The sequence below is a fragment of the Lepidochelys olivacea genome, assembly GCF_965140295.1.
Source record: "Lepidochelys olivacea isolate rLepOli2 genome assembly, chromosome: 9".
NCBI classification, from domain to species: Eukaryota; Metazoa; Chordata; order Testudines; family Cheloniidae; genus Lepidochelys; species Lepidochelys olivacea.
In genome coordinates, this window is record NC_140419.1 from 63,676,438 (window position 1) to 63,703,231 (window position 26,794).

General features: G+C 47.3%; 1 protein-coding gene across 1 annotated transcript in view; it reads right to left on the reverse strand.

Moving 5' to 3' along the window:
* Nucleotides 1-9,421: 9,421 nt before the first annotated feature.
* The window catches only part of LOC311526625 (gamma-aminobutyric acid receptor subunit beta-4-like), an 87,546-nt gene continuing 70,173 nt past the window's right edge, over nucleotides 9,422-26,794 (reverse strand). Inside the window, exons 5-9 of the mRNA XM_084639837.1 lie at nucleotides 22,727-22,809; nucleotides 17,496-17,633; nucleotides 15,208-15,360; nucleotides 10,531-10,787; nucleotides 9,422-9,970 (exon numbers count right to left, since the gene is read on the reverse strand). Of these exons, the coding sequence (XP_084495963.1) occupies nucleotides 9,593-9,970; nucleotides 10,531-10,787; nucleotides 15,208-15,360; nucleotides 17,496-17,633; nucleotides 22,727-22,809 (1,009 nt within the window). The 3' untranslated portion in view covers nucleotides 9,422-9,592. The remainder of the gene's footprint in view (nucleotides 9,971-10,530; nucleotides 10,788-15,207; nucleotides 15,361-17,495; nucleotides 17,634-22,726; nucleotides 22,810-26,794) is intronic.

Consider the following 26,794-nt stretch of genomic DNA (forward strand, 5'->3'; position numbering starts at 1 on the left):
ACCGGCAGCTCCCCAACCCGTGCCCGGTCCCAGCTCACCTCCGCTCCGCCTCCGCCTCCTCCCCTGAACGCACCGCCCGCTCTGCTTCTCTGTGACCCCCACCACCGCCGGCTTCCCGCGAATCAGCTGTTCAGGGGGAAGCTGGGGAGGGCTGAGAAGCAGGCTGCAGCTTCCCGCTCAGGCCGAGGGTGGCGGAGGTAAGCTGGGGCGGGGAGCGGAGCCCTCCTCACACCCCCCCACACCCGCCCGAGCTCATCTCCGCCTCCCTCTCAGCCTGCCCCGGCTTCCCGTGTGAACAGCTGATTCGTGGGAAGCCTGGGGGGGCGGAGAAGCAGAGCAGGGCAGCGCATTCAGGGGAGGAGGTGGAGGCGGAGCGGAGGTGAGGTGAGCTGGGGCTGGGGAGAAGCACGGGGGGCGGCGCGTTCAGGGGAGGAGGCGGAGGTGAGCTGGGGCTGGGGGTGGGGCGGGGAGCTGCCGGTGGGGGCTCTGCACCCACCAAATTTTCCCCTTGGGTGCTCCAGGGCTGGAGCACCCGTGGAGTTGGCGCCTAAGGCCCCACTTTTGACCAGTTAAATTTAGAAGCTCTTTTAGAACCGGTTGTCCCTTGCGGAACAACCGGTTCTAAAAGGGCTTCTAAATTTAACAACCGGTTCTAGCGAAGCGGTGCGAACTGGCTCCAGCTCACCCCTGTGTCTACCATATATTTCTCTCTGTCTCCCTGTACACACACTCAATATCACACGAGAAGCACCTTCTACTCAAGCACCTTTTATACAAGGTTATGCAACCAGCTTGCCTATATCTTACAGAGGGCAGGCAGCCAATCACTCTCCTGCTACAAGAGTGGGAGGGGGAAGTATGCAAATTTGACACACTTGGGTTGGGACTTCCAAAAGTACCTAGCTGGTTTAGATTGTAATATCTTTGGAGCACAGCCTGTCTTTTGGGTCTGGGATGGTTACAGCACCTAGCACAATGAAGCTCTAGTCCAGGACTAGGGCTTGTAGGTTCTGTCACAATACAAATAGTTAATACTAACCACAACAATGCAGGTGCAAAGGTCTTGTTGACTTTCAATAGAATGTGTGCTCCTAAATCACCTAGATGCTTTTGAAAATACTACCAACAGGTTCTGATGTGGGACAGGCAGCAGCATCTACAGATGGGTGGACGTAAACTTCTCTTAAGCCGTGCTGCTAATGCACCTCCCTGCTATTCAGAACAACTCCTCCTAGTTCAGTTTTGCAAATGACTGGTAACGGACCATCCTTTCCTCTCTGCTATTCAATTTTGGGACTCTCATGAGCAGAGTCCAACACCTGTTTCATATAGTTTGAGGGCCGTGTGATATGGGCAAATATGGGTACACCCTAGGCTGAGTAGATGCCTTTGTCACTGCAGTGGAGAGAGATTTTGCTGTTTAAGAATGACCGTTCCTAAGAGCCTAGGATCAAGATCCCGCCCCCTTTTCAAATTTTTCATACACACATAATACAACATTCACTGACCAACTGTTGAGCCCACCTTTCCACAGGTTCTCTGCCAGCTCTCCATGCCCAGCTACACTGCCCACTACTAACCGAAAGCAATTTAAAGATGAGATAGACAAGCAATACCTTAGCAATGCCAGGACTTTGCAGTTTTCACCCACCAAATCTCCCACACACAAAGAAAGATGTGACTGTCACTTGATGGGTGGTTGCATTTATCCCTACATCGGCCATTCTCCTCCCACTTGATGCAGAAAAATACCAAGGTTCTTATGCCCTCTTCCACCACCCTAGTCCACAACCCATCATCTCTGCCTTCAACAGCGCTGAGCCAGGATAGAAGCCAGCACAGAAATTAGGTCCCCATCTGTCTGAATGCTGACAATTCCCTGCACTTGAACCCATTTGCCCACACTACTGACCTAGACAGCCCCTGAAAACCAAGGATGCAGCTTTGCATGAGGTTTTACAAGCAGTTCGGCAATGCTAACAGCCACTAAAAGAGGCAACTAACTCTAGTGTTAGGTACCTGCTCTTTCCCCCATCCCCATAAGAAACAAACCTACAGATGAAGGTGAATTAAATTGGAGAGGGTCTTAAAATGTCTTTTCAGCTCGAAGGTTTTCTCAATAATTCTGCTGAGTGCCTGGGCATCTCCTAGACCTCATCACTTCCTGCATCCTCAAAACACTATGAGGAAGAGCTCAGCAGCAGCAGCTGCTTCCCTTCAGAGAGGGCTCAGACTGACACTGCTTTCATATCATCTGAATCATTGCTCAAGGTTTCTGCAGGTGGTTCCTCCCTTATGATGCTCCTTGCCCCTCAATCCTACATCCTAAGATATGGTAAGGCAGACTTTCCGCCAGTGGAATCAATGATGGTGGAATCCTGCTTTGAAAAGCCACCCATGCACCATCATCTCACTTCTCTTCCTCCCACCTCTAATTTACTCTGGCTCAGAGGAATCAGCCAGTGCCAGCCACTCAGCTCATCACCACAGGCAGCTGTGTCTCTGCACGCACACCCGGCTCCCCCCCTTGGAAAGGTTTTGGGAAAGGGTGTCAGAAGGCTGAGCCATAGAACATTTATCACATTTGTCACCTTTCAGTTGTTTCACTTCTCTTCTGAATGTACGGAACCACTTTTATTTGGTTTACAACAAGACATTATAAATCAAACAATTTTTTTTAAAAACCCCACTATGTACAACCCATCTCCCCACCCCTCCCCACCCACACAGTCTCTGCAATAGGACCTGTTTTCAACACATCTGCTGGAATTCTCTCCTTCTGCCCACACCCCATCTTTCCAGACTCCTAAATGCTCCCACCCCTTGATAGCCCCCACCCCCATCTTCACAGAAGCATTTGGCAACTATGTGTTTGGCTTTGACATCTGGAACTAGGGTTGAGCTCATCCTTTGATCTTGGCTTTGGGTGACCTCCCCTCCAGTCACTTATCCAAACCCAGCTCCTGCAAATTGTCAGGATGCAAATGATTGTCCCAGTCTAAAGGAACTGAGCTAGCACAGGGGCCAGATCACCTCTGAGGCTCCGTCTACATTTGAGCTGGGAAGCGTGATTCCCAGCTCCCACAGACATACCCATTTTAGCTGTGCTGCAGCTAACATGCTAAAAGTAGCTGTGTGGCTGGGGTAACAGGGGCAGCGGCTCAGGATAATGGCTGGAACCCTCCCCCAGGGAATCTGGATGGGTATGCACTCAGGCAGCTAGCCCAAGCTGCCATCCATGCCACCCTGGCTACCCAGCTAGAGTGCATATGTCTACGTGAGCTGAGAATCACACCTCCCAGCTCTAATGTATAGATAGGGGAGGGAATGGACTAAGGCTATCTCCTGACCCCATTGTCTTCCAGAGACGGTGGTCTCTGCAGGTTAGGGTTAAGAGTCATGAGGCCAGGTTCATTTATGGCTGCCTGCAGCTGTACCCAGTCTGTTTGGATCAACAGAGGTCTTCAGTGTCCAGCGCCCCCAATCCCTTCAAGCCCATTAAAATTGCACATCTTCCTCATGCCATAACCATCTCTAGCTCATCACTAACTTTTCAGCAGCCGCCTTCCCTGTGACTAGTGACCTTTGGCCTGCAGCTCCAGAGGTTTCTACTGTTTTGCCTGATAATGACTATACGAGACAAAATCTCTTTTCTCCCCACTCCACAACCCCAAGGCCTCTGGAGGAAACCTAGCTGAATAGACCAGCTTGATCAGTGACCCAGATGATTCTGTTTCTGGGAAGTATATGGCACTGTCCCTTGGTAGAGGACATGACAAGCTTTGGCAGGTTCCCCACTTATTTGCAAGACATAAGCTGCTGGTGCGGTGTCAGATGTGCATGCGTTAGCAAGAAAGCTGGATGCCACTTAAGACCTACAGTCCTGTTTGTTTCATGCACTGTGAACTTATCCTATATACACTACGGGTAGGGTTATGGTTGAAAACATGAATACAAAGGCATATATTTTCCTGTTTTCTTAGTAATCAAGGCTTCAGTCTCCCATGGAATAGCAGGGCCTTGCTACATGGACTCTCATTTTTCCTCTCTGTCTCCCAACCCTCAATTCTTATGTCTCTAGGTTGAAGGAAAGGGATGGGAAGGGGACAGGTAGGATATAGTCCCAAGGTCCGAGTTCCTAAAGGTCCCTGAGTGACAGCCCTACACTAGTGTCAGAAAATGAAACAATTGGGGTAAATTGGCCATGTTTATCCTGAGAGAATTTCCAATTCTATTTCTCTTCCTTTTCCTCCTCCTCTTTCCCCTTCTTGGACTTTCTGGGAAAGAACAAGCACTTGTCTCCCCCACCCCCATTTTGATGACCACATGCAACATGGGGCTTCTCTCCTGGATGTGAAGGAAATCACTACCAGGTAATTAATGCAACGGACAGTAATCCTGTCCCAATCTGAGATTAAAGCACCCCATACAGGGGCCTGGATCACCTTCACCACTGAAGCAAAGAGGCAACCTCAGAGATAAAACCAGAAGCTTTGATAAAGAGGTGTAAGGTCCATTCCTTTCTTTCCCACTGCCATAGCTTCACAAAAACAAAATGGATGGTTGGAGCTGTGACCAATATTTCTACCCCAAGTAGTACCTTTGGGGTACACTGTTTTAAATTAAAGGTTTATGTATGGTTGTGTTCTACACAGTGCGGGAGGGCTACCACAGCTCCTCCAGGAACTAAAAAGAGTGGGTGGTGATAGTAAGGCAAATCAGCCAAGCTGAACCCCTGACCGAGAGAGATACCACCTGTGGGGGAGGCTTACATCTACTAGTTCAGACTGGATTCTCCAGAGGCCAACAGACAAAGAAAGGACTTTTGAATAAATAGCCTGAGTTTAAACTGACTCAGGGCTTTTGTTGTGGATCTAACACTGATGAACTTGTAACCAAATAGAAAACCCAGTTGTGGGTTCTGAAGGACCAAGATCCACCAGAGCCCTAGGTCAGAGTTTGGATGAAGATTTTTAGCATATGTGCAGGTTCTTTTATTGTTTCTAATGTGTTCTCTCTGTAATGCTTTCACCGTAAGAATAACTATGCTTGCTTAAAAGGAGCTGGGTGGTAACTTGTGCCTGTGAGCCATGTCCTGCACATAGCCCTCGGAGAGAAGGCAAAATGCAGGTGCTGGCAGATAGTCTGGTTTACCAGAAATATCACTGTGTAAATTAAGAAGCTGTGCAGCCTTAAAACCCCCAGTGAGGGAGTGAGACTCTGCCCAGAAGAGATGAAGACTGGGAGCCTGAAGCCTAAAGTGGGTGCTCTTGGTGCACCAAGGAGGGGAATACAGGTGCAGTCACCCTGAAACTGTGACATGGGTGGGGGCAGCGTGTGTGGGATCTATGCCAGTGTGAATTGCCATAAGGGCCAACAGCACTGAAAGCAAGCACTAGAGAGGGGAAACGCTCACTATCTTTTTGGGAAAAGAATAGCAAAAAGAGAGATGGGGGAAATGAGATATGAGCTGCTGAAGAAACAGTAGCTGTTGAATGTGTATGAGCAGTGAGATTTGTCTGCTGATCTGAAGACAGCGGAGGCAAGATTGGGACAGCAGCTATGAAAAGTGAGTGTTGCTTTCCCCCCATACCTCCAATGGAACTTGCCTTGAATTTACTTTTCTATAGGCACATGTCACCCTTTTTCTGCACTCTTATGGGAGCGTCAAACCTGTGCGTTGTAAGAGCATTGTTTGCAGATTTAAGGTCCTTTCCCCTATCTGCAGCCTCCTTCAAAAGATCTTTCTGGAATCACTGGTCCCCCATAGTAACACTGTGATTCATCTCCTTTGCTAAACAGCTGTGGAGTGGAAAGAGTCCAGCTTTTGCCCTGGAGGGAGGTGTTTTGAGGGTCCTCCTGCATTTATCCCCTCTCCCCCATACAATAAAATAAGAGATTGATTTACAGGGCTCTTTTGTTCCCCAGCAGTCTATCCTGTCACCAGAAATTAGAAGGCTGTCCCTGGCTGGTGTGAAAAGTCCTGACCACACACACTTTAGCAAGATGATAGTGTAGAACCAAGTAATCAGGATGTCTGGAAATACTGAGACTGATTCTATCAAGCAAACCTGACCTAGTAATGACAGGTCAGAAACATTCAAAGAAAGAAAGTAGGACAACTCCTGAAAAGAAAGAGAACCCAGCTGACAGAGAACCAAGACAATAACAAAGGAGGCTGAATCAAACTCCCAGATGGCTGCATCACCAGTGGACCATGGCTTAATCCCTGACTGCTGGAGCCTCTGAATGGAACTATGGCACTCTGGGCTCAATCCCTGATTGAAGCCTTAAATAGAAAGTACAGGACTTTGCATTCACTCTCCAGCTGCAAAAGGCTCTGGAGAGTAATTATGGGGCCTGGGTTCAGTCAGTGGCTGGTAGAGGCCCCGGTGCTCAGATGGCAAATAACTTTGATGATAGTTCCATCCTCCAAGTATCTCTATCACTGCCAGGCATCAGTACTGGCTGAAATTCAAAACATTTAGTCCCTGAGGCCTGGGCTCTCCCAGCCAATAAGGATTAGCCAGGGTTTCCCCATCCTTGCAAAGCTAATGACTGTAGCTCCTGAACAATATTCCACAGCATCATCTCCTCTATAACTTGGCCCTTTGCTTTTGTTTCTTATCTACCATTTGAAGGCGTCATGTGCTATAGCTGCCTTTTATTTATTTTGGCTACACTTCATAGTAAAGATCCATTTAGATGGAATTAATAAACAGCAATTGGCTGTTTTAATAAACAGCCAATTAATTGTTATTGACACTTATGAAAATCCAGCATGTCAATAGGTAGCATATAACCATGGCTTATAACCACTAACAACATTTTCTGATGTGTTTATAATTTTCTATAACACATGCCACTCGTGTCTGGAACATGCTATTCTTCTACTAAATGTTTGTAACCCTTTTTAAACCATTGATAAATGGAAACTTAGTATAAAGTGCAATTTACTTTCTTGCCTGCCACATTAGTGTGACCCCGTACTGTACCATATGGGCATGGTTCACCAGTGCAGTTCTAATGCTATGCTCATGCTGCACTCAAACTTCTCTCATGCTCTGCCATATGGGAAAGTGGTTACACTAAAATCCCATCTGCACCACAAGTGCAACAGCGTTGGGGAAACCCGCTTACTACAGCATTGTCCTCTGATATGAATAAAACATGAATCTTGTTTTGCAGCGTAGTTGGAAACATGAGCACGATTTAAGAATTGCAGAGGCAGGGTGGGTATGTGTCCATGTGCAAGTATATTAGTGCAAGAGAAATACATAGGTGATGGCTGAGATGGATGTATCCTCTATTTGTGTGTCTAGGGTCCTATTAGTAGAAAATGTATAAGACACATTGCTCATATGAAAATAACAATACTTATTACTCATATAGGACCAGATCCTGCACCCACCCATGTCAATGGTAAAAATTCTCCTTGCCTTCAGCAGTGCCAGATCAAGTCTACCGTGCTTTACATTTTCAAAGCACCATACAGACACAAATTAATGAATAAATCAATATACAATAGGTGCATGTGTCACTGGGGATATGGAGCATCCACTGGTGTCAGAAGCTCTGAGCTTTCTTAGCCAATGGGGACCAATGATGGTGCGGGAGAAAGGAAGAGAATGCTAGAGAGCAATAAAAGGGACATTTACACTAACAGCAATATGTGCCTATTGCACTTATAACCTTGAATGTACACAGGCAAGGTTCTCCATGACTGCTCCATGTCTGGAAGGCATAATGGAGAATGATCCTAGGGTTAAAGTTTTGCACTTGTGAATTTATTTTTTTCATGGCTTTTATTGGCATACAATTGTATGGGAAATATTCTAAGCCAACATTTTCTGAATTGGCCTGTGATTTTGGGGGCCAACAATGGAGGAACCTGAAATCACTGGCTGCTTTGGAAAATGTTGGCTTTAACATCCCAGGACAAGTTACTTTTGTGTACCATTAACAAGTGCTAATGGTTGGAGGCCACCAAGAACCTAGGGCTTCCACAAGCACCAAAGGGATCAGTGTTTCCATTTCAACCTCCTGCCTACTCAGCCTTTGGAGATCATAGCCTTTCAGAATGATGTTTCTCTAGCTCAGTGGAACTCTGACATATAGTTAATACACCTTCTGCAAGAAGGGAAGTGGTGTGTTCCCTTCTACACTCTAGCTGCATTAATGGGTCTGCAACAAGGCCTGGCTTAAGAAGTATGCGTCAGAGTGCCCCAGCCTGCCCCTTGCTTCTACTGCTTTTATGAAAGCCCAATTGCCACTCACAGATTTCTCTACCCAGAAGTCTAGAAAGACAAAAACCACACTGGAGTGGTCAGAAGTCATCTAGTGGTTTGGAGTCCAGAAAGTTGTACACAGAGAGCAGGTGGAGGAGGAAAAGGGTTAGGTTTTAGACTCCTGTGACTGGTTCTCTCCCAAAACTCAGCATGCTGGGATGGAAGGTGGGAAATGTTTGGAACACTGATCTCTGTCCCTCTCATTACTGGGCTGACTCAAGGTTAGTCAACAAGAGATCAAATGCCGACTCCGGACAGTGGCACACGTTTCCTGGCCAATCTTAGACCTCCCCTCTCCTTAATATTTGTGTACCTCACCGTGTGACCATTCCAAGCTGGGACCCCCTCCCCAACGTTTCCTGCAGTTGTAATACGCACACAAAACCCTGCTATTCCCCTGGAAACACCAACGGTTAAACGTGACCTGTGTCCTCCTTCTACAAAAAAAATTACAAAACCCCCCTCCCCACCCCAGAAAACATGCACGCGCGCACACACGCACACACGCTCGCATGCTCACACTGGAAAAACAGCTTGCAAACTCCTGAAGGTGGAAAAAGGCAACTTGCAAATGTGCCTTTGTTTTTGATATGCACCCTCCCACCCCACCCCGCCTCCTTACATCTCCCCTTCCCAAGTAATTCCCAATGCCCTCCCCCAGCTGTTCCAAAATAAATATTCTTTTTGTTTGTTTAAAAGATTCTTTTACACCTGTAAGCAAGAGAAAGAGATAGAAAGAAAAGAAAGACCATGCAGTGTGAGAATGGATGTCCCCGATCTCAGTGACTCCAGGTGGGAATAAATGAGAAGGGGCTAAGAGTGAAAATGGGTGAAAGATTAAAAAACTAATAATATCAAGAAGAACAAAGAGATGAGACTTCAGTGGTAAAATGGAGGTGTGGGCAGCGCATCAGTGAGCACATTTACAGATAGCTTATTCCTCCATCCCTGTTTTCGACTCAGTTTCATTAAAATTTTCTTCTTCTTTTTTTTTAAAACTTTTCTGTGTTTTTGATTTTGGGTTTTTTTTTTTACAATGGTGAAGTTCTTCGGCACAAAACCGAAATCAAGACGAGGCCAACCCTCCTGAAACCTGAGACCCCGACCCGACCCCCCTGTCCCACCTCCCCATGCTCCGTGTTTCTAATGTGCTGAAAAGAGAAAGTAAGCTTAGAATAAACCTACCAACCAAAGGAGGAAATGATAATAAGAGAAAAGAGTAAACCCAAACCCAAAAGACCACAGCGCTCCTGTGTTGTCATTGTCTGAGTGTCTGTCCCTATCGCTCCTGGAGGCCGCAGGCATCAATTTACATAGTACAACCAGTAAATGAGGTTGAAGAATCCAAAGGTGATTGGAAATATGATCCGTGACCACTTGTCAATGGTGCTGACATCTGCCAGGTCCGGGATTTTGAGCTTCAGCTTAGAGGATCGCCGGCGGAGGCGGCAGTTGGCACGGTTGCGGACAGCAGCATGGTGGGTCAGTGGGACATGGCGGTCTAAGGTCGGGTGGTGGCCAAAGCCATCCCGAGAGGCCAGCTGCTTGCGGAACTGGATTCCTGAGCCTTCAAAGGACAGGACAGAGTTTCGAGAGTCGCCGACGCTGCTCATCATGTCCGTGGCCAGCAGCTCGTTGTTCATCTCCAGGGTGCTGAGGAGGATGTTGCCATAAGGGTCAACCTGAAATGGGGAAGAGAGAGAAAGACGGCAGTGATAGTCTGAGCAGAGCATACTCAGGGCCAGATTTATCTCTTGCATCATTCCACTGGCCTCAGGGATGGTTTTGGACTATTGTCTGGGTAACAACAATGCCCCAGGCTGGGTCATCTACAGACTGAACAATGGCCTTCTGATCTAAAAGCAAGGGATGCTATTGCTGTAGCTGAAGAACATGCTCCATCATCTTAAAGGAGGGGGTTGACTCTTTAAAGGGCTGTACGTGATTCCACCAGGAGAGGGGGACAAAGTCCCACTCTGTTAGCGCTCAATACACCTGTATCACATCCTCATCCTCGCAGAAGAGGATGGCCCTAATGGAGCAGGGTGAAGGGTGAGGACTCTAACCTCAGGAGTATTTGGTCCTCGTGGGCATCCATTTGTGGAGGGTGTACGCTTTAGCCTAGTGTATAGTGAACACAGGGACTGTCACAAAGGGGGGAACAGCCCCTCCAGGGCGCCCCTGGACTGAACGAAGGTGATATATCTGAATTCTCCTGCTAGAAGGTAGAAAGGGGACAAACCTGCTCCCTCATCCTCTTCTCCTCGTATCGTTGACGCTCATTGTTGGCCTTGCTGAGCCGCTCACTCTGCTTCTTCTGCTGGCGAGGGCCCCGCCCAAAGAAAATGTAATTGACAAAGGCATATTCCAGGAGCGCCAGGAACACGAAGACAAAGCAGCCCATGAGATAGACGTCGATGGCCTTGACGTATGGGATCTTTGGGAGGGTCTCCCGCAGGTGGGTGTTGATAGTGGTCATTGTGAGCACCGTGGTGACCCCTGCAATGAGAGTGCGCATGCTCCGTTGCCGAGACAAGGCGATGCCACAGCACGGCACTCACTCATTCTCCCCTCTGTCTGAGCAATGCAAGGAAGGGGATAGATCAGTGTAGGGAATGAAAGGAGGCCAGGGCTCTTAGACACGCCCAGCCCCATTCTCTCCCAGCAGTTGTGGCTGCAGAGAGGGATAAGCAGGATGCTGAGAGAGACAATACCTGTTCTGATCCCCACCTCCCAACAGGAGTCACTGTAGGGAATAGCCAGGAGGCGTAGTGCAAGAGGAGGGTATAAACTGTGCTTTAGCAAGATGATCTGTATCAACCCCCTCTGGCTCTGCTCCACCTCTTCGTCCCCTTCCTCCTCTACTCAGGATGATAGAGAACACCCAGCTCTGCTCTCTTCTCCTCCCCCTCCCTCTCTTCTCTGACTCCAACGTCTCCCTTCTCATCTCTGTCCTTCTTCCATCTGACTCCATTCCTTCCTCTCTGCTTGACTCGCTAATTCCCTCCCTTTCCTTTCCCACTCACTCTCTCCCCAGTTCATTTCCCTCCCCATCCAGCCCACTCGTGTTCCACCCATCTGGAAGTAAACGTCCTCAGACCTTGTCTTCCTCACCCACTCTTTCCCTGGAATCCTGAAGTGTCTTGTTCATTCTCGTGGCTTTGATTACCTCTCCTCCAGCTCCTTCCACCGCCTCTGCCACTTTGTCTTCCCCACGCTCCAGTCTCTTGGCACTGCCTTGCACAAGGTTGCTGACAGCCTTCTCACAGCTATAAGGCTCTCCTTGACCACTCTGCTGCCTTTGAGGCAGGGAAGCACTCTGCCCCCCTTAGCTTTCACAGCTCAGCTCTTCATGTACCTTGTTGATCACCCTGTCAGTGTCTCTTCTAATGATCCTCAACCTCCTCTCCTGGCTGTTGGCAATCCCCACAATTCTGTCCTCTGCTCTCTCATTCTCCTTTTCTCTGTGACCTTAACTGTGCCTGTGGTTTCAACTACAATCTCTACAACAATGGCTCTCAGTCCCAAGCCCCTCTCTCTATCTATGATGCTCTGTACCTCAGGGGAACACCCTATATCCCTATGTTCATCTTTATAAAATAATTGTGTGGTATCCAATGCCAAGTTTGTCATGTTGGGTGTCTTCGGAAGGCTCATGATGCACTGAGCATGGTTGTTATAGTGATCTTATAGTAATTGTTACAGTAATGCTATAGTGAGATTATAGGTTATAATTTCATGTATTTAGTTATGAGGCTGAAAATGTATCCTCCAAGAACAGAGAGGCAGTTTACACCTCATCAGGGCAGGTATGGGACAAACCCAGCCCAGCCTCACAGCAGCAGAAGAATCTGTTAGACTCTCGATGGAGTCACCCTCTTCCTTTGGTCACTTTGGAACTGTAATGAGGTAATGCTCACCTGACTTTGAAGGCAGAGGTGGGGCAAAGCCAAGAGGGAAGAAAGGACATGATAAAAGGGAGAGGCATTTTGCCATGCTTTTTCTCTCTCTTCCACTTACATCTACAGACACCACACCAAGCAACTGAAGCACTGATCAAAGGGGAGAGCTTGGCTGAAGGGCAACCAGCCAGCCTGCGGTGAGAAACATCTAAGTTTGTAAGGGCATTGAAAGTGTTAAGATCAGCTTAGAATTCATTTTGCTTTTATTTCATTTGACCAAATCTCACTTGTTATGTTTTGACTTATAATCACTTAAAATCTATCTTTATAGTTAATAAATTTGTTTATTCTACCTGAAGCAGTGCATTTAGTTTGCAGTGTGTCAGAGCCTCCCCTTGGGATAACAAGCCTGGTGCATATCAATTTCTTTATTAAATTGATGAACTCATATAAGCTTGCAGTGTCCAGTGGGTATAACTGGACACTGCAAGATGGGGGTTCCTAGGATTGTCTCTGGGACCAGCGGAATTGGCTAGTGTCATTCAGTTGCACAGTCCAAGGAGCAGCTTACATGCCAGAGGCTGTGCGTGAACAGTGGGGGTTCTCACAGCAGAGCAGAGTAAGGCTGGCTCCCAGAGTCAAGGATTAGAGTGACCTAGCAGATCACCGGTCCAGACAACACCAGAGGGGAACGTCACACTATCCCTGACCTCTGACCCTCTCTCTGATCTCAGATCTTTATCCCCTCTCTGATGTTTCCTCCTGGGTGTCCAGCTGCCACCCCAACCTCAATATTTCTATAAATGAATCCTTTCTCTAACACCACTCCATTGTCCTTCCTCTCTCTGACCCGGTCACCCTGGACACTTTTCTCTCCTTCTCCTCCAATATCCAGTCTCTCACTTTACCCTGTATAACATCCACATCCACCCTTTCCTTGCTGCTAAAGCTCCTGTCTGTGCACTGGTTACCTCTTACTTTTATTACAGCAACCTTCTTCCTTCTGGCCTCCCAACTCCACCCCCAAAGTCTGCCTGAATCACCACTGCTGAAGTCATCTTCCTCTCCAATTGCTCTGTCTGCACCATCCCTCTTTTGAATCTCCCTATTGGCTCCCTGTCTTCTACTGTAGCAAATTCAAGCACTTTGTTATCATCCAGCCTACATCTCAGCTCTGCTAAACCTCTAGCCCTCCTCTTACTCCCTACACTGATCTCAGTTCCCTCACCTTACTGTCCCTTCTGTATCCTTCCCTCCATTGAACCGTCTATCAGGCTGCACACGCCTGTTCTGGTGTTCCAGTCACCCTCCCCTCCTTCAACTCCTTCTTCCAAACCCACCTTTTCAATCAGCTCCACCTCCTGTCTCCTGATTAAGGTTCCCTCACCCAGGCTCTGATTCAGGAACACATCCTGATTCGGGACAGCCCTTCAGCCTGTGCTTAAGTGCTTTCCTAAACTGAAGGGCCTAAATTTATTCTCCTGGATTTGTCTTGTATTTACTTAAGAGTCTGAGCTCTTCAGGGCAGGAAATGTGTCTTTACTAGAGTTTGTAAAGTACCATGGAAATTTGTAACACTGCAAACATTCCCCCTGTGCCCATAGTCATTCATTCATCATCTGTCTGTCCATCCATCCATCCACCCACAGTGCCTATCTATCCACCTAACCTGTTTGTTTTATCTGCCTCCCAGTCAATCGACAGACAGACAGACAGACACATACACACACCAGCGCGAGCGTGCGCACATACACACACTCAGTGAAAGAAATGCCATCTAAGTGATAACATGGTTATGTCAGAGGAGGCATGTTCATTTAACCCCCCATTTTAGAGTCTCATTTTGATGCTGCTGAAGTTCATGGCAAAGCTCATGATGTGGGATCAGACTCTTAAGACATAGACCTATCTGAGGGGACAAATGCCTCTTTGAGCTGAAAACTCTCTAGCTTGTTCTCAGAAAAACTGTGAGTTTATCTTGCAAAGTCTGCCAGAGTCTGTTTGTGTTGTTTTGTGTGTTACCTGAGTAGAGAACAGGTGGTTTTCACACATTAAAAGATATCCAGGTGCTTTTATATACTGGGGTAACTCCTCAAGAGCTGAATCCTGAAACTAAGTCGCCATGAACTTAGTCCTCTGGCAACAAATCTCTGACAGATCTGAAAAAATGACTTCAATGGATGAGCAGGATACAGGTGTTTTGCAAACGGCATAATGAACATGTGCACTGCTCATGCTTCCGATAATGGCTCCCTAAAAGTCCTCCTTCCTTCCCTGCACAGGTTACCTGCACTGCTCAACCATACAAAGGAGGGGAGCAGCTGCAACTGGGCAGACAGGCAGGGACTGGGCATGCTGGGGTGGGGAGTGGATGAAGATTTGGCTCTATCCTCCATAATGTTCTGATCAGCACAGCTGAGCCTGCCTGACAGGGGAAATAAGCTGCACCAGGGAAAGTGCTGGCAGAGTTTACTTCTGCCCCGCAGTGAGAGAGTAGTAGGCCCTGATTTATGATTCAGAGACTCACTATTTTCAAAACACCTACAACCTCTGCTTTAGGGACAGCATAGCGAAGCACTGCCCCTGACTAGGGGTGGCTGAAGGTGCCACTTCACCCTTAGTATGTTTCAAAGCAGAACACCTGTATGCTTGAATGTGGAGCCTCGTGGAAATACAAGCCGGTGCATTGATTCCAGCGATTAGATGTGTCACCTGTGCATTTGTTTGCATGTCTGTTTGATTGCTACATCGCACACAGCTGATAACTACAATAACTGCACAGAGGTCTGTATACCTGGATCTCTGCATATTTGAACTGCATCTCACTAGATGTGTTGTGATATCTTCAAGTTTGACCCTCTTGGGAGATAACAGAAGGTGCAATGTGTATTTACTTTGCCATGGGATCTCTATCACTCTTTTAACCACTGTGTTCCCCTTTTCTTTTTCAAACAATCTCAGCCCACTCCCCTCCCCAAAGGAAGCCCTTATGGAGTGTAAAGTGAAAAAGGACCTACCCAATGCCACCCGGGCAGCAGAAGCATCATAATTGATCCAGAAGGAGACCCAGGACAGGATGGTGATGAGGATGGAAGGCATGTAAGTCTGGAGGATGAAGTAACCAATGTTCCTCTTGATCCGGAAACTCAGGGATAAGCGGAGATAAGAGCCTGTCAATCAGATACCAAAAGGAGCTGTCATTTGCGGAAGGGCCAGGGTTGCAGGTATGATAAGGGGGCAGGAACAGGAATGGGAATCACCTGGGAATCACTCATATCTCTCCCTTTTTAGAAGTAACGCTGGGGAAGGTCAGGGGAGGTAATCCCGCTATTCTGCGTTTCCATTGATGGCATAAATTTATCACCTTCAGGAAGAGCCTCTTTGGAGTCTGGTCAATTGGGCCCACTGCCTTGAATCTTTAACCACCTTGAGTGGTTAGGAGCCCAGGCTTTCTGAACATTAAATGGGAACAGATTCTCCCATAAGCAGTTGCAGTTGGAGAAGACAGAGGATCTCTTCTGCTAGATACCATGTGCTCACTCACAAAAATAAGAAGAAAATTTACTTCTAAATAGCTGAAGGCAGTGTGTTAGGCAGCTGCTGAGAAAACTCGGGACTGTCCCAACCACAAGGTTCCTGTTCAGCCTCACTGCTCAGATGAAACTTCCAGTTTCATGCACAATCTCTTCCGTAAAATGCATGTGCCACTGTGAATCTTATTTTCCCCATGCAGGTACCATAAAGGTGTGTGCAAACTGGGCAAATGCAAATAGTTTAACTGTGCAAGTCTGTAGAGGACTCCGGTAAGAACTCACCCTTCTGTAACTCTCCCCTTTGCTATGAAGCTGAAAATACAAGAGGTCACCCTGTTTCAACTGCTATCTTAACAGCTGAGGAAGGGGATCATAGAATATCAGGGCTGGAAAGGACCTCAGGAGGTCATCTAGTCCAACCCCCTGCTCAAAGCAGGACCAATCCACAACTAAATCATCCCAGCGAGGGCTTTGTCAAGCCTGACCTTGAAAACCTCTAAGGAAGGAGATTCCACCACTTCCCTAAGTAACCCATCCCAGTGCTTCACCACCCTCCTAGTGAAAAAGTTTTCCTAATATCCAACCTAAACCTCCCCCACTGCAACTTGAGATCATTACTCCTTGTTCTGTCATCTGCTACCCCTGAGAACAGTCTAGATCCATCTTCTTTGGAACCCCTTTCAGGTAGTTGAAAGCAGCTATCAAATCCCCCCTCATTCTTCTCTTCTGCAGACTAAATAATCCCAGTTCCCTTAGCCTCTCCTCATAAGTCATGTGTTCCAGTCCCCTAATCATTTTTGTTGCCCTCCGCTGGATTCTTTCCAATTTTTCCACATCTTTCTTGTAGTGAGGGATGATGTGTTATGACAAAGGGACCCTCAAGGCTGGCAACCAGCTTAACTGGGCAGGCAGTCTAGTTTAATGGTTAGGGCACTAGACTAGGAAGAAAGAGACCTACGGTCTGCTCTCAGCAATCGTCTTTTGTCTCCTTGGACAAGTCACTTCACCTCTCAGTACCTTTGTTCCCCTCCCACTTTTTGTCTGTCTGATATTGTAGGCTCTTGGGGGCAGAGACTGTCTTTCACTATGTGATTGCCCAGTTCCCAAGCCAATGGGGCACCCAGCTTGGTTAGAGCCTCCAGGCAATACTGTAATAACAACTGATGATCTTGGCAGTGGTCTCATGTAATTTAGAAGGTCTTAAGAGCCAATGTTTGTGGTTTGTTTTTCGGCAGTGCACATATTCTAGATAAAATGAAGTCTGTCACCAATCACAGCAAATTTTCCAGCTGGCAACAAATAAACCATCAGATGTCCAGTCTTACCAGCTCCTTTCCCCATGACACACAGGCAGGTTTGCTTCTCGTTCATAGGTTGCACACTTGTTTTTATGGAAATGTTTTTCTTCGTATTGTTATTTTTATTGGAGCTTCAAGAGCCACTTGGAAATCACATGGAAAGAGTGGTAAAGGTGGGAACCTACCAATGAAGCCCTGTTTGAGGGAAGTCAGCATTTTGGCCTGGCAATCTTGAGGGTATCTGCAAAAAATTGCACCATTAACCTCTTGCTGTCTGAGGGCATGGATCTGAAAAAGCAGGGTTGGTAGGATTGGAAGAGAGACCAATTTTCCAAAGTGGCACTGCAAGATTAGAACCCAGGTCCTCAAACATCCTAGACAAGTGCTTCCGCATCTAAGTTAGAGAAGCAGCTTCACTGACTTGCAAAGAGAATCCTTTATATGTTCCCCAAACCCCTTTGCATGGAGCCCCACCTGTGGTGAAGACCACTTCTCTGGTGACCAGTCTCTGCTCAATGATGGTGAACTGGGGCAGCTCCAGCATCTCCATCCCCGTGACGGCCGAGTTATTTCCTTGCCAGAAAAACACAATGTCATCGACTGTGTAGCCATCTGTGAGGTGAGGAAGCACAGTACACTCAGAGTTAACAAGTCCTGGAAATCAGCACCTCCATCTCCATGAAGACTTTTCCCATGGGACTCAAATGGTGTCCATTTATCAGGGCATAGCAGCCATTCCCCACCTCTTGATGAACCTTCACTCCTTAGCCCAATTTGATAGAACAGCTACCTGGAGAAAGAAACAAATGGCCAAGACTCCTTATGAAGACTATGAAGTGGAAGGTGAAGGTGGGAGCTGACCCCTAAGACAGCCACACAATTCTTGGTTTGCTTAGACGGGATTTGTACATCAGAAGCCTCTCTCACAAGCAATATGCACATCTTTTCCTTGGTGAACTATTTCTGCATGCCAGCAGGGGGAGATCACACAATGCTTTTTTGATGTGGCCCATGAAAATGGTGCCTATCTGTTTACAAAATACAAGAGCAACAAGGTGGTGGATTATGAACAGCAGCACTAACAAAAAAAACCCCAAAAAACATTTGGTCCTTTCCCCTCCAGACTCTCAACAATTTCACCTAGGTCAAAATGTGAGCCTCTTTGATAGGCAAATGCCTTCATTAAGCAGCCATTTAGAAGAGCTTTAGTGGGAGAGAGGGCTGGATGGCTCTGGAAGATAATAATGAGCTATCAAGTCTTTCATTTCAGCATAACTGGTTGAAATGCAAGCCTGGTCCATCATTACCTAATGCAAATCCCCCTTTGGGTTTGGTCCTGCACTGTACGCATGTGGGAAACTGCACGTATCATCACAAGGTAACAAATGCTGGGCAGGACTGGGTGTGCAGGGGAGCCCAATTAATGGGAGCACTGCTGAGCAACTGCCAAACTACTCCTGTCCAGTAGCAGGAGTGAGGCCAACAAAGGACGCATGCAGCTAAGTGTCTCACTGGCATAATGATCACACACCCATTCCCTGGCCTGTTTTTACCTCACACCCTGAGAGTAAGTGTGCAAGGGGTTTATTATTTCTCATTGCAGAAGACTCCTCCCAGTGGTTCAACCTAACTTGCATTTGAGAATAGCCTCTGTTCATGACCATCACACTGCAGCACAACAGCCCTGCAGAGCATGCAGGTACTTGCAGCATCAAGGCATTTTGCTAGTTCGTGTGGAAGGGACTGGCCGTTCTTAGTGGGAAGGTGTCCACAACATATAGCCAAAATCACAGCTGGTACCGATTGTCAGTAATGTCCACAGAGAGGCCAAGAATTAAATGGACTATAGAGACCTATAGGGCCCTAGAGGTGTATAGTCCTTCCAGAACAGAGTTGAGGCAAAGTATGGTGGCAAAGCTTGCACTGTCTCCGTACCTGCCCTGTAGATAAACAGTGAGACACTTAACCTTAGACATCATTGCATTTATTCAAAGCTGCTTTAAAAAACATCCACAAATATTGGACCAGATCCACAGCTGGTTAAAACAGCATAGCTCCATTGACTTCAATAGAGCAAACCTAAGTTCCATCAGCTGAGGATCTAGCCCATGAAAGCTCACTGCTTCTGTGCATTGGGTTGGAGGCTCCAGCTGAGCCCATTCTTCCCTCTTTTGGGAGGAGAAGATCTGCACGACACTTGAGATGTGGCTGATCCAGGTCCTAGGGCGACCATGCTCCTGCTCCCACTACAGTCACTGGTAAAACTGCCATCGGCTAAAGGACAGAGACAAGTCATAAGCCCACACAGACTCATAGTGTTTAAGGCCAAAAGGGACCATTAGATCATCTGGTCCAAGCTCCTGTATATCACAGGCCATTAAATTCCATCCTTTGACCCCTGTATTGAGCCCAGGACCTTGTGTTTGTTTGGCTAAAGCATCTCTGTCAGAAAGGTAGCCAGTCTTGATTTGAAGGCATCAAGAAATGGAGAATCCACTACTTCCCTTGGGAGTTTCTTCCAATGGTGAATCCCCCTTGATATTAAAAAATTGGGCTTAATTTCTAAATTGAATTTGTCTGGCTTCACCTTCCAGCCATTGGCTCTTGTCCTGCCTTTCTCCATTAGGTTAAAGAGGCCAGTATTTTCTCCTCACCAAGATACTTATATACCGTAATCAAGTCAGCTCTTAATCTTCTTTTTGATAAGCCAAACAGATCAAGCTCTTTAAGTCTCTCTCTGTAAGGCATTTTCTCCAACTCTTGAATCATTTCTGTGACTCTTTTCTGCGTCCACTCCACTTTAACTGTGGACACCAGACCCGGATACAGCATTGTAATATCAGTGTCACCAACACCGTGTATAGGTAAAAATCCCTTCCCTATTCACTCGCTATCCCCGTGTTCAGACATCCCAAGATCACATTAGCCCTTTTTGCCTCAGCATTGCACTGGGAGCTGGTGTTCAGTTGCTTTCCCACTATGACCCTTCAAACCTTTTCAGAGTCACTGCTCTCCAGGGTACAGTCCCCCATTCTGTAGGTCTGGCCTACATTTCTTGTTCCTAGATGCATATCTATGCATTTGGCGGGATTAATACACGTGTTGTTTGTAGGGGCACAGTTTACCAAGTGATCTGCATTGCTTTGTCCTTATCATTATTTACCATCCTGACACTCTTTGTGTCACCCACAAATTTTATCAGCAGCGATTTTATATTTCCTCGAAGATCATTGAATCGTTGAATACTGTTGGGCCTAGTGCTAATCCCTGAGGAACTCTACTAGAAATCCCCTCATTCAGTGATGATTACCCATCGACAATGACTTTTTGAGATCTGTCAGTTAGCCAGTTTTTATCTATTTAACGTGTGCTCTGTGGATACCGTATAGTGCTATTTCTTTTTAATCAGAATGTCAAGTGGTACTGAGTCAAATGCCTTACAAAAGTCTAAGCATATTACATCTAACCACCAAACTTGTAATCTGTCAAAGAATGAAATCAGGTTGGTTTGACTATTTTCCATGAAACCACGTTAACTGTATTAGTTATATTCCTATTCTTTATTGGTTGAATCCCAGATCAGCTTTTCCATTACTTTGCCCAGGATTGATGCCAGGCTAACTGGCTAATAGTTACAAATGTCATCCCTCTTGCCCTTCTTGAATATTGGCACAGCAGTCAGGAGGGGCACGTGAAGAAGAAGCTACCTTTCAGGATGCAAGCACTCAGCTCACAAGGTTATGAAAATGTAGCCTCACCTCTTTATGACAAACTCTACTGTGAGTCTTATATGACATCCCTCCCCTCATCCAGCTTGATCTTCCCACACCATTTGGGTACTAATCATCTAGGTATACCTCACTCGGGGCTTGCCTAGACATGCAGCAAGCTGGGGGAAAATCTACCATGCACTAATTGTCTGTGTGGTCCCTGGTGCCGTGCTCTGAAAGTTCCATAGTGGCTTTTGATCTACTCCCATTTCAAAGGGGGATAGGTCAGTGCGTATTAGGGAACTTCTAGTGCACGGCATCAGGATCCCCATGGACAGTTAGCACATTGTAGGCTACTGCGGGGTAGATTTCCATCCCAGCCTGCCGCAGACTAACTATTCATCTAGACAAGCCCTTACTCAATTCCCTGCCATTGCAGAGGCCTCAGGCATTGGTGCACCTCGGTCCCTCCCTTCTCTGCCTGTGGTACACAACACTTTAGTCCCCTCAGGGCTGTAATGCTTTGGCCTAATTCTGGTTGTTATTTGGCGTGGAGATGGTTGGTGGTGTTCAGTGGTCTGTGATATGCCAGAGGTCAGACTACATGATCTAGGGTTCTCTTCTGGCTTTAAACCTCATGACTCTGCAACCGGCCTATACTATCATAGCCCTCGTTGTTTGGAGCAGAAGAGAGGAGCTAAGGGGGCTACAGTTGCTGATGGGATTCAGGGCAGAACTATCGATCTGGCCCCCATGCCCAATAGAATCATCAGAGCAATACACTGCAGAGATGTCCCCTCACACCGCTGCTCCATGCAATTAGTCCAAGCCTCCTTAATCCCTTGTATCCGAGAACTGGCTCACTGTTGGATTCACACAAACATCTCACACTATTCGTGTCCCAAATTTGATTTATCTTGCAATTGCCATAAGCTGATGTGCCGGAGGAGAACGTCTTCTGGATTCTAACTGTCCACTGCTGGCAACGCTGGCGCACAAATGAGAAAGGAAACAAAATGGAGCTGTGCTAGTTTCCGACGCGGCAAATACGTAAAAGACAAAAGAATTAAAGAAATAAATCCTCGTCTGCATTGGTCTTTTACATACTGCAAGGAAACATAACTCTGATGCTAACAAATTAGCTTGAGCGTATCCCACTAAAACCACAATCACAAGATGGGGAACTGTGGGCAATTCTCTGCCTTCTGTTTCCTTGGTTCTACTTTAAACTATGCTCAATATACTAAGAGACACCAGCTACAACATGTCATTACTGCCTCCATCAGGACTTAATTTACATTCCATTATGCACCATGCTAAGGACTGCAATTTGCAGTTTGCCCTAACCAAATCAAAACTATTGCTGGAACTTAGGCTGCCCGGCGCAGGAAGCATTATGACGGCAACATGGACATTGCAGACTGTGGACATAGTGGGGATATTCCTTATGAAAAAGGAAAAACTCCAGACACTTCATCTTCACTCTTGTGAGATCTGTGGCTTTGGGCCGGTCCTGTAGGATACTGCATTTTCATCTTTCCCCTCCTGCAAATATTCAGTAGGCCAGAAAATGCTGCTGGTGCTAATGGCAGCTTCTAAAACCCTTGCCACAGTGAGTAAGATTTTCAATCTCACCCCGATGCTGGTGCCCTGGTATCCTCTTTCCTGACTCTCCATTGCTGGAGGTTCACCTGAGTGGCTCCCACCCTTCAAAAGGGAGACCGAGAGGCCAGGCCAGACTCCTCCATATGCCCCAACCAAGCCAAAATAGAGACAAATGAGTGTGGAAGTCACAGCACTCAGTCAGGGGGAGAGGGCATGCACTGCACCAGTGGGGAGAGAGCGAGAAGAAGGCAGATCCCCAGCAGCAATCAGTGGAAAACAATACAGACTGGAAGGGGAAATAACATGCAGGGACCCCCTGCTTTCCCTCCTCTTATGACATGTGCAATGCTAGTCCTAGGGGAGGCAGGGGAAGGCACGAGGCATACGCACAGCTCTCAATTTCTAGCGTGCAGTTCTGCTGGTCCAGAGGGTATCTCCTCAGATCCATCATGCAAGCAGCTGTGGTGGTGATTCTGAAAAGGAAAAAAAATATTAAAGGAAGACATGAAAGTCAGGCAGCATGAGGAGCCGCTGTTTCTATGGTAACCAGGGAGCGCCATGGTGGGGAGGGAAGTATGTGGGGAGGGGGAACTGAATGAAGCTCACCCTTAACTGCATGGCTTAAGTCTTTCGTGACTCACGTCATCCAGGCTGCCTCTTTATTAAAGAAGGGGGAGGCGCGGGGGGGCTGTGTTCCCTCTATATATACATGAGAGAGAGACAAAGACACTGAGAGGGGCAGGGATTTTGAAATGAGGGAGGAAGAGAGACATTTCTGTCTGTGAAAGAGAGAGAGCGAGGACAACCATGCCTATAAAAGAGAAAACGTGTGTTGATTAAATTGCTCTGCATTGGGGCATAAGGAAGAATAATTTATCTGATTATCTGTCTATTCAGCCAGCCAGCCAGCCAGCCTCTCCCAGTCACCATGACATTTGTCTATCACCACCCGTACCCTTCCATCTAATCTTTCTATCACTGAATCTGATTATCCAAATCCCACTTCTTTGAACCTCCCTTTCTAATGAATTGTATGTCCCCTTGTCTATCAACTCTCAATGATGTTAACGTATGGGGCATAGCACAAACGGGTTGCGTTGCGAAAGATATGCATGTGTGTGTTCGCACACAGTATCTCACACAGCTCCGATGTGGGGGTGTGAGAGTGTGTGGATGGGGCTGTGCACGTTTGTACGCGATGTGCTGTGTGCGTCGGGGAGGGTGAATGTGAAGATATGTGCCTTTATGTTTGTGGGGAGTCGGACTGCGTGTGTCACATGTGTGAGAGGGGGAGCAGCAGGTGAAAGAAAGATGGGGGGAGGTGTTCTCTCTGCTGCACTCTTTTTGCATGTGGCCTTCATGCACTTCGGATGGCAGGGGGGCAGCTGAGGGGGGACAGAGCAAATCAGTGTCTAGTTAACCAGCCTGGCAACACAGCACTGTCCTCAGAGTGCGCTGCCCCTCAGACATGCCGGCTTTGCTCCCCCTCACCTGACTGCCCAATCTCCTTTGAATGCAATCTCCTTTCTGTGCAGTGTGTGTGTGTGTGTGTGTAGCTGGAGGTGAGGGGGAAGGGTTGGTCCCCCAGCACCCCTTTCAATTAACCATCTGGAAGGCATTAATCAAGCAACACATATTTTAGGATGCAGGCATAACCAGTGAACTGTTAACAGGGAAGCTTTGTTATCTTCTGAGCCCTGTGGCCTGGGAGGTGGAGAGAGGAAGGGAGAGAAAAAAAGGGTGATAAAGAATGAGGAGATAGAGAGCCAGAGAGAATGAGACTCAGATCAAGCAAAAGAATCAATAAGGAAGGAAGAGATAGAAAGCCAGGGTGTGGGTGGGGGGGTATATAGAGATAAAGGCGGGGGGACAGAAAAAAGAAATGGAGAGCACTCAGCTGAGCCAGAGATGCACTCAGCGAGAGAGCGCATCACTGAGCAGCTGTCTCTTTAAGAAATCTTGCGTGCTAAATTTATCTCTCTGCTGTCTGTGAAGACTGTTTGTAGGAGATGAAGCCTTGAGGAGAGCCTTTGCCACTGCCTGCCATGCTATAAATAGATCTGGAGAGACTGAGGGAATTTATATATATCCTCACGGGGTCTAGATACAACATTGCAACTGCCCTTTGTCAGAGGAAAGGGCCAGGGTGGGAAGGGAAAATTAACCTGTTAATCTGAATGCTGGACACAGCAGAGGGGGAAAATGAGCTGCCTAAAACTGATCACAAATGACTGTGTATTTCATTTATTGCTTTAGCAGCTGTCAAACTTTGCACCTCCAACTGGAAAGCTGGAAAGGCAGTGCCTGTCCCGTCTCTTCTCAGCAGTCTCGCTGTGGTCAGGAAACATCTCAGAGGGGCAGAGATGAGGTTTCCATGGGGCATCCATCCCTACTCGAGACAGACCTCGGAGTCGGCACAGCAGCAAATGCAGGCGTGCGCCAGGACCGATGAGTTGCAAATGTGCATGACTCATCCACTATACCGCACACGGCATATACTGTATATATTATGCCACACCTGTGGGAAATAGCATCTACAAATGCATTCTCTGATTTTCCCTAAAGTGCAAGATGCAAAAATGTATTAAATGAACATTTTCCACCCCATTTGTGGGACCCTGTGGGCTAAAACCTTCCCAGAGCCTCTGTCCTAACTTTGCCGAACCAAGGACAATTAGGGGAGGGCTGCCCTGATTTTCAAGTGACCCTCTGGCCTCCCAGCAGGACTCTGCCATCACCTGCAGTGCTGGCTTCAGATCCAGAGCACGACATGGCATGCTATGGATACAACACTCCAAAGGCCAATTCCATTCTAGGTGTAAATCTGGCTTTCAGTGGGTTTACTACAATTTACAGTGGCGTAACTAAGAGCAGGATATGGCTCCATGCATTTTGGAGCAAATACAGCCACCAGTTAGGGATGATCATTCTTGTGCAATAAACAGGATTGAGATTATATTGGCCCCAAAGAATCAGATAAATTGCCCCCTTCCCCTCCAAATTAAACTACAGCCCACTGGCTGGCCAGCAGCATGTGCCATGCATGCCTGATTACATGCCCTCCTCCCTTTGCATGTTGTGATGTTACCCACGGGATCGAACAGGGGCATGGAGGGATGAACCTGCCCCAGAAGTTGGTGGTGAGCCTGCTGCTTTTTCAACATTCATGTGCTGGGATCCCCTCTATCTGTATCACCTGGACTCCAAGAATTCTGCCTTACTCCTCTCCTGGATTAAAGTCAGTAATGGCACGGAGAAAGGTAAGCGTCTGCACCAGCTGCCTTCATGCCTCAGATATGGCACGGATAAGACTGGCCATATGCCCTCTGCTGCCCAAAGACAATGCAGGCATGTGGTTGAACTCCACCCCTGGAAGTGTGTTTATGCTGTTAGGGCCTGATCCAAGGCTTTGGCAGCCCATGGTCTCTGCCTAGGTGGTTACATAGGTAGCCCATTTGGCTAAACCTTCCATTTTGCCTGCTCTATTGTGTGGCACATTCAAGGAACTGTAGGTCTGACATGGCTCATTTGGCAGTGACTGAAAGCCATGACTATCAACCAGCTTGTCGGTGGCCTACGCGACAGGAGCTGGTAGGACTCAGTCTCACTGGTGCCTACATCACAAAAACCAGAGCTGCCAAGATGGTCCAGAGCAATGCTGGGGCACGTCAGTGAAGGGTTTGCTCTGCCACTGACCATGCTGTACCTGCTCTGTGCATAAAGCCTATTAGTCTCCAGCATCTATCACATGCACTATGGTGACTATTAAAATAATATATCCACTGGGCACATGTAACAAATCCACATGGGAGGATAGATAGATCTGTTCATTATATAATATGGACTGTTGGACAATGGGAAGAGGGGCAGGAGAGATGAGAGAGCAAGGAATGACAGGGGAGGATGGAGGAGAGGTGAGATAACAGAGCAGGTGGTAAAGCACAGGAGGCAAATGGGGGAGAGAAGACAGAAACCGATGGGGATCCAGAGAGATAGTGAGGGGAAGGAGACAGGAAAGGGATGGCAGGAGAAGAATGAGAGGTTAAAAGACAGAAAGCAGAGGAGGAGTGGAGTCTCCCCCTGTGAGAAGGGAGGTGAAGAGACAGAGAACAAACTATGCCATGGTAAACAGTTACCGACAGAGCGCACTGCCTCCAGGGGGAAAGACAAAAGAGAAAGGGAGAGAATGGCGGGCGGCGGGGACAAAAGGGAAGGATGTCACATTCTCTTTGACATTAGAATTAGACATTGGAATACCGCCAGATTATATAATTTATTTATTTTTTAATTCAAAATTTGTGTGGTGTGAAATTTTGCCTGCTTTGATGGGAATTCGTAGAGATGGTACCCATCAGAGGGATAGACTCACCAGCCTCTTGCATGCAGTATTCAGTGCAATGGCCTGATTTCATGGCCTGCCACTGACCACAAATGCTGGCTAGCCTTCTGCGGCTTAGA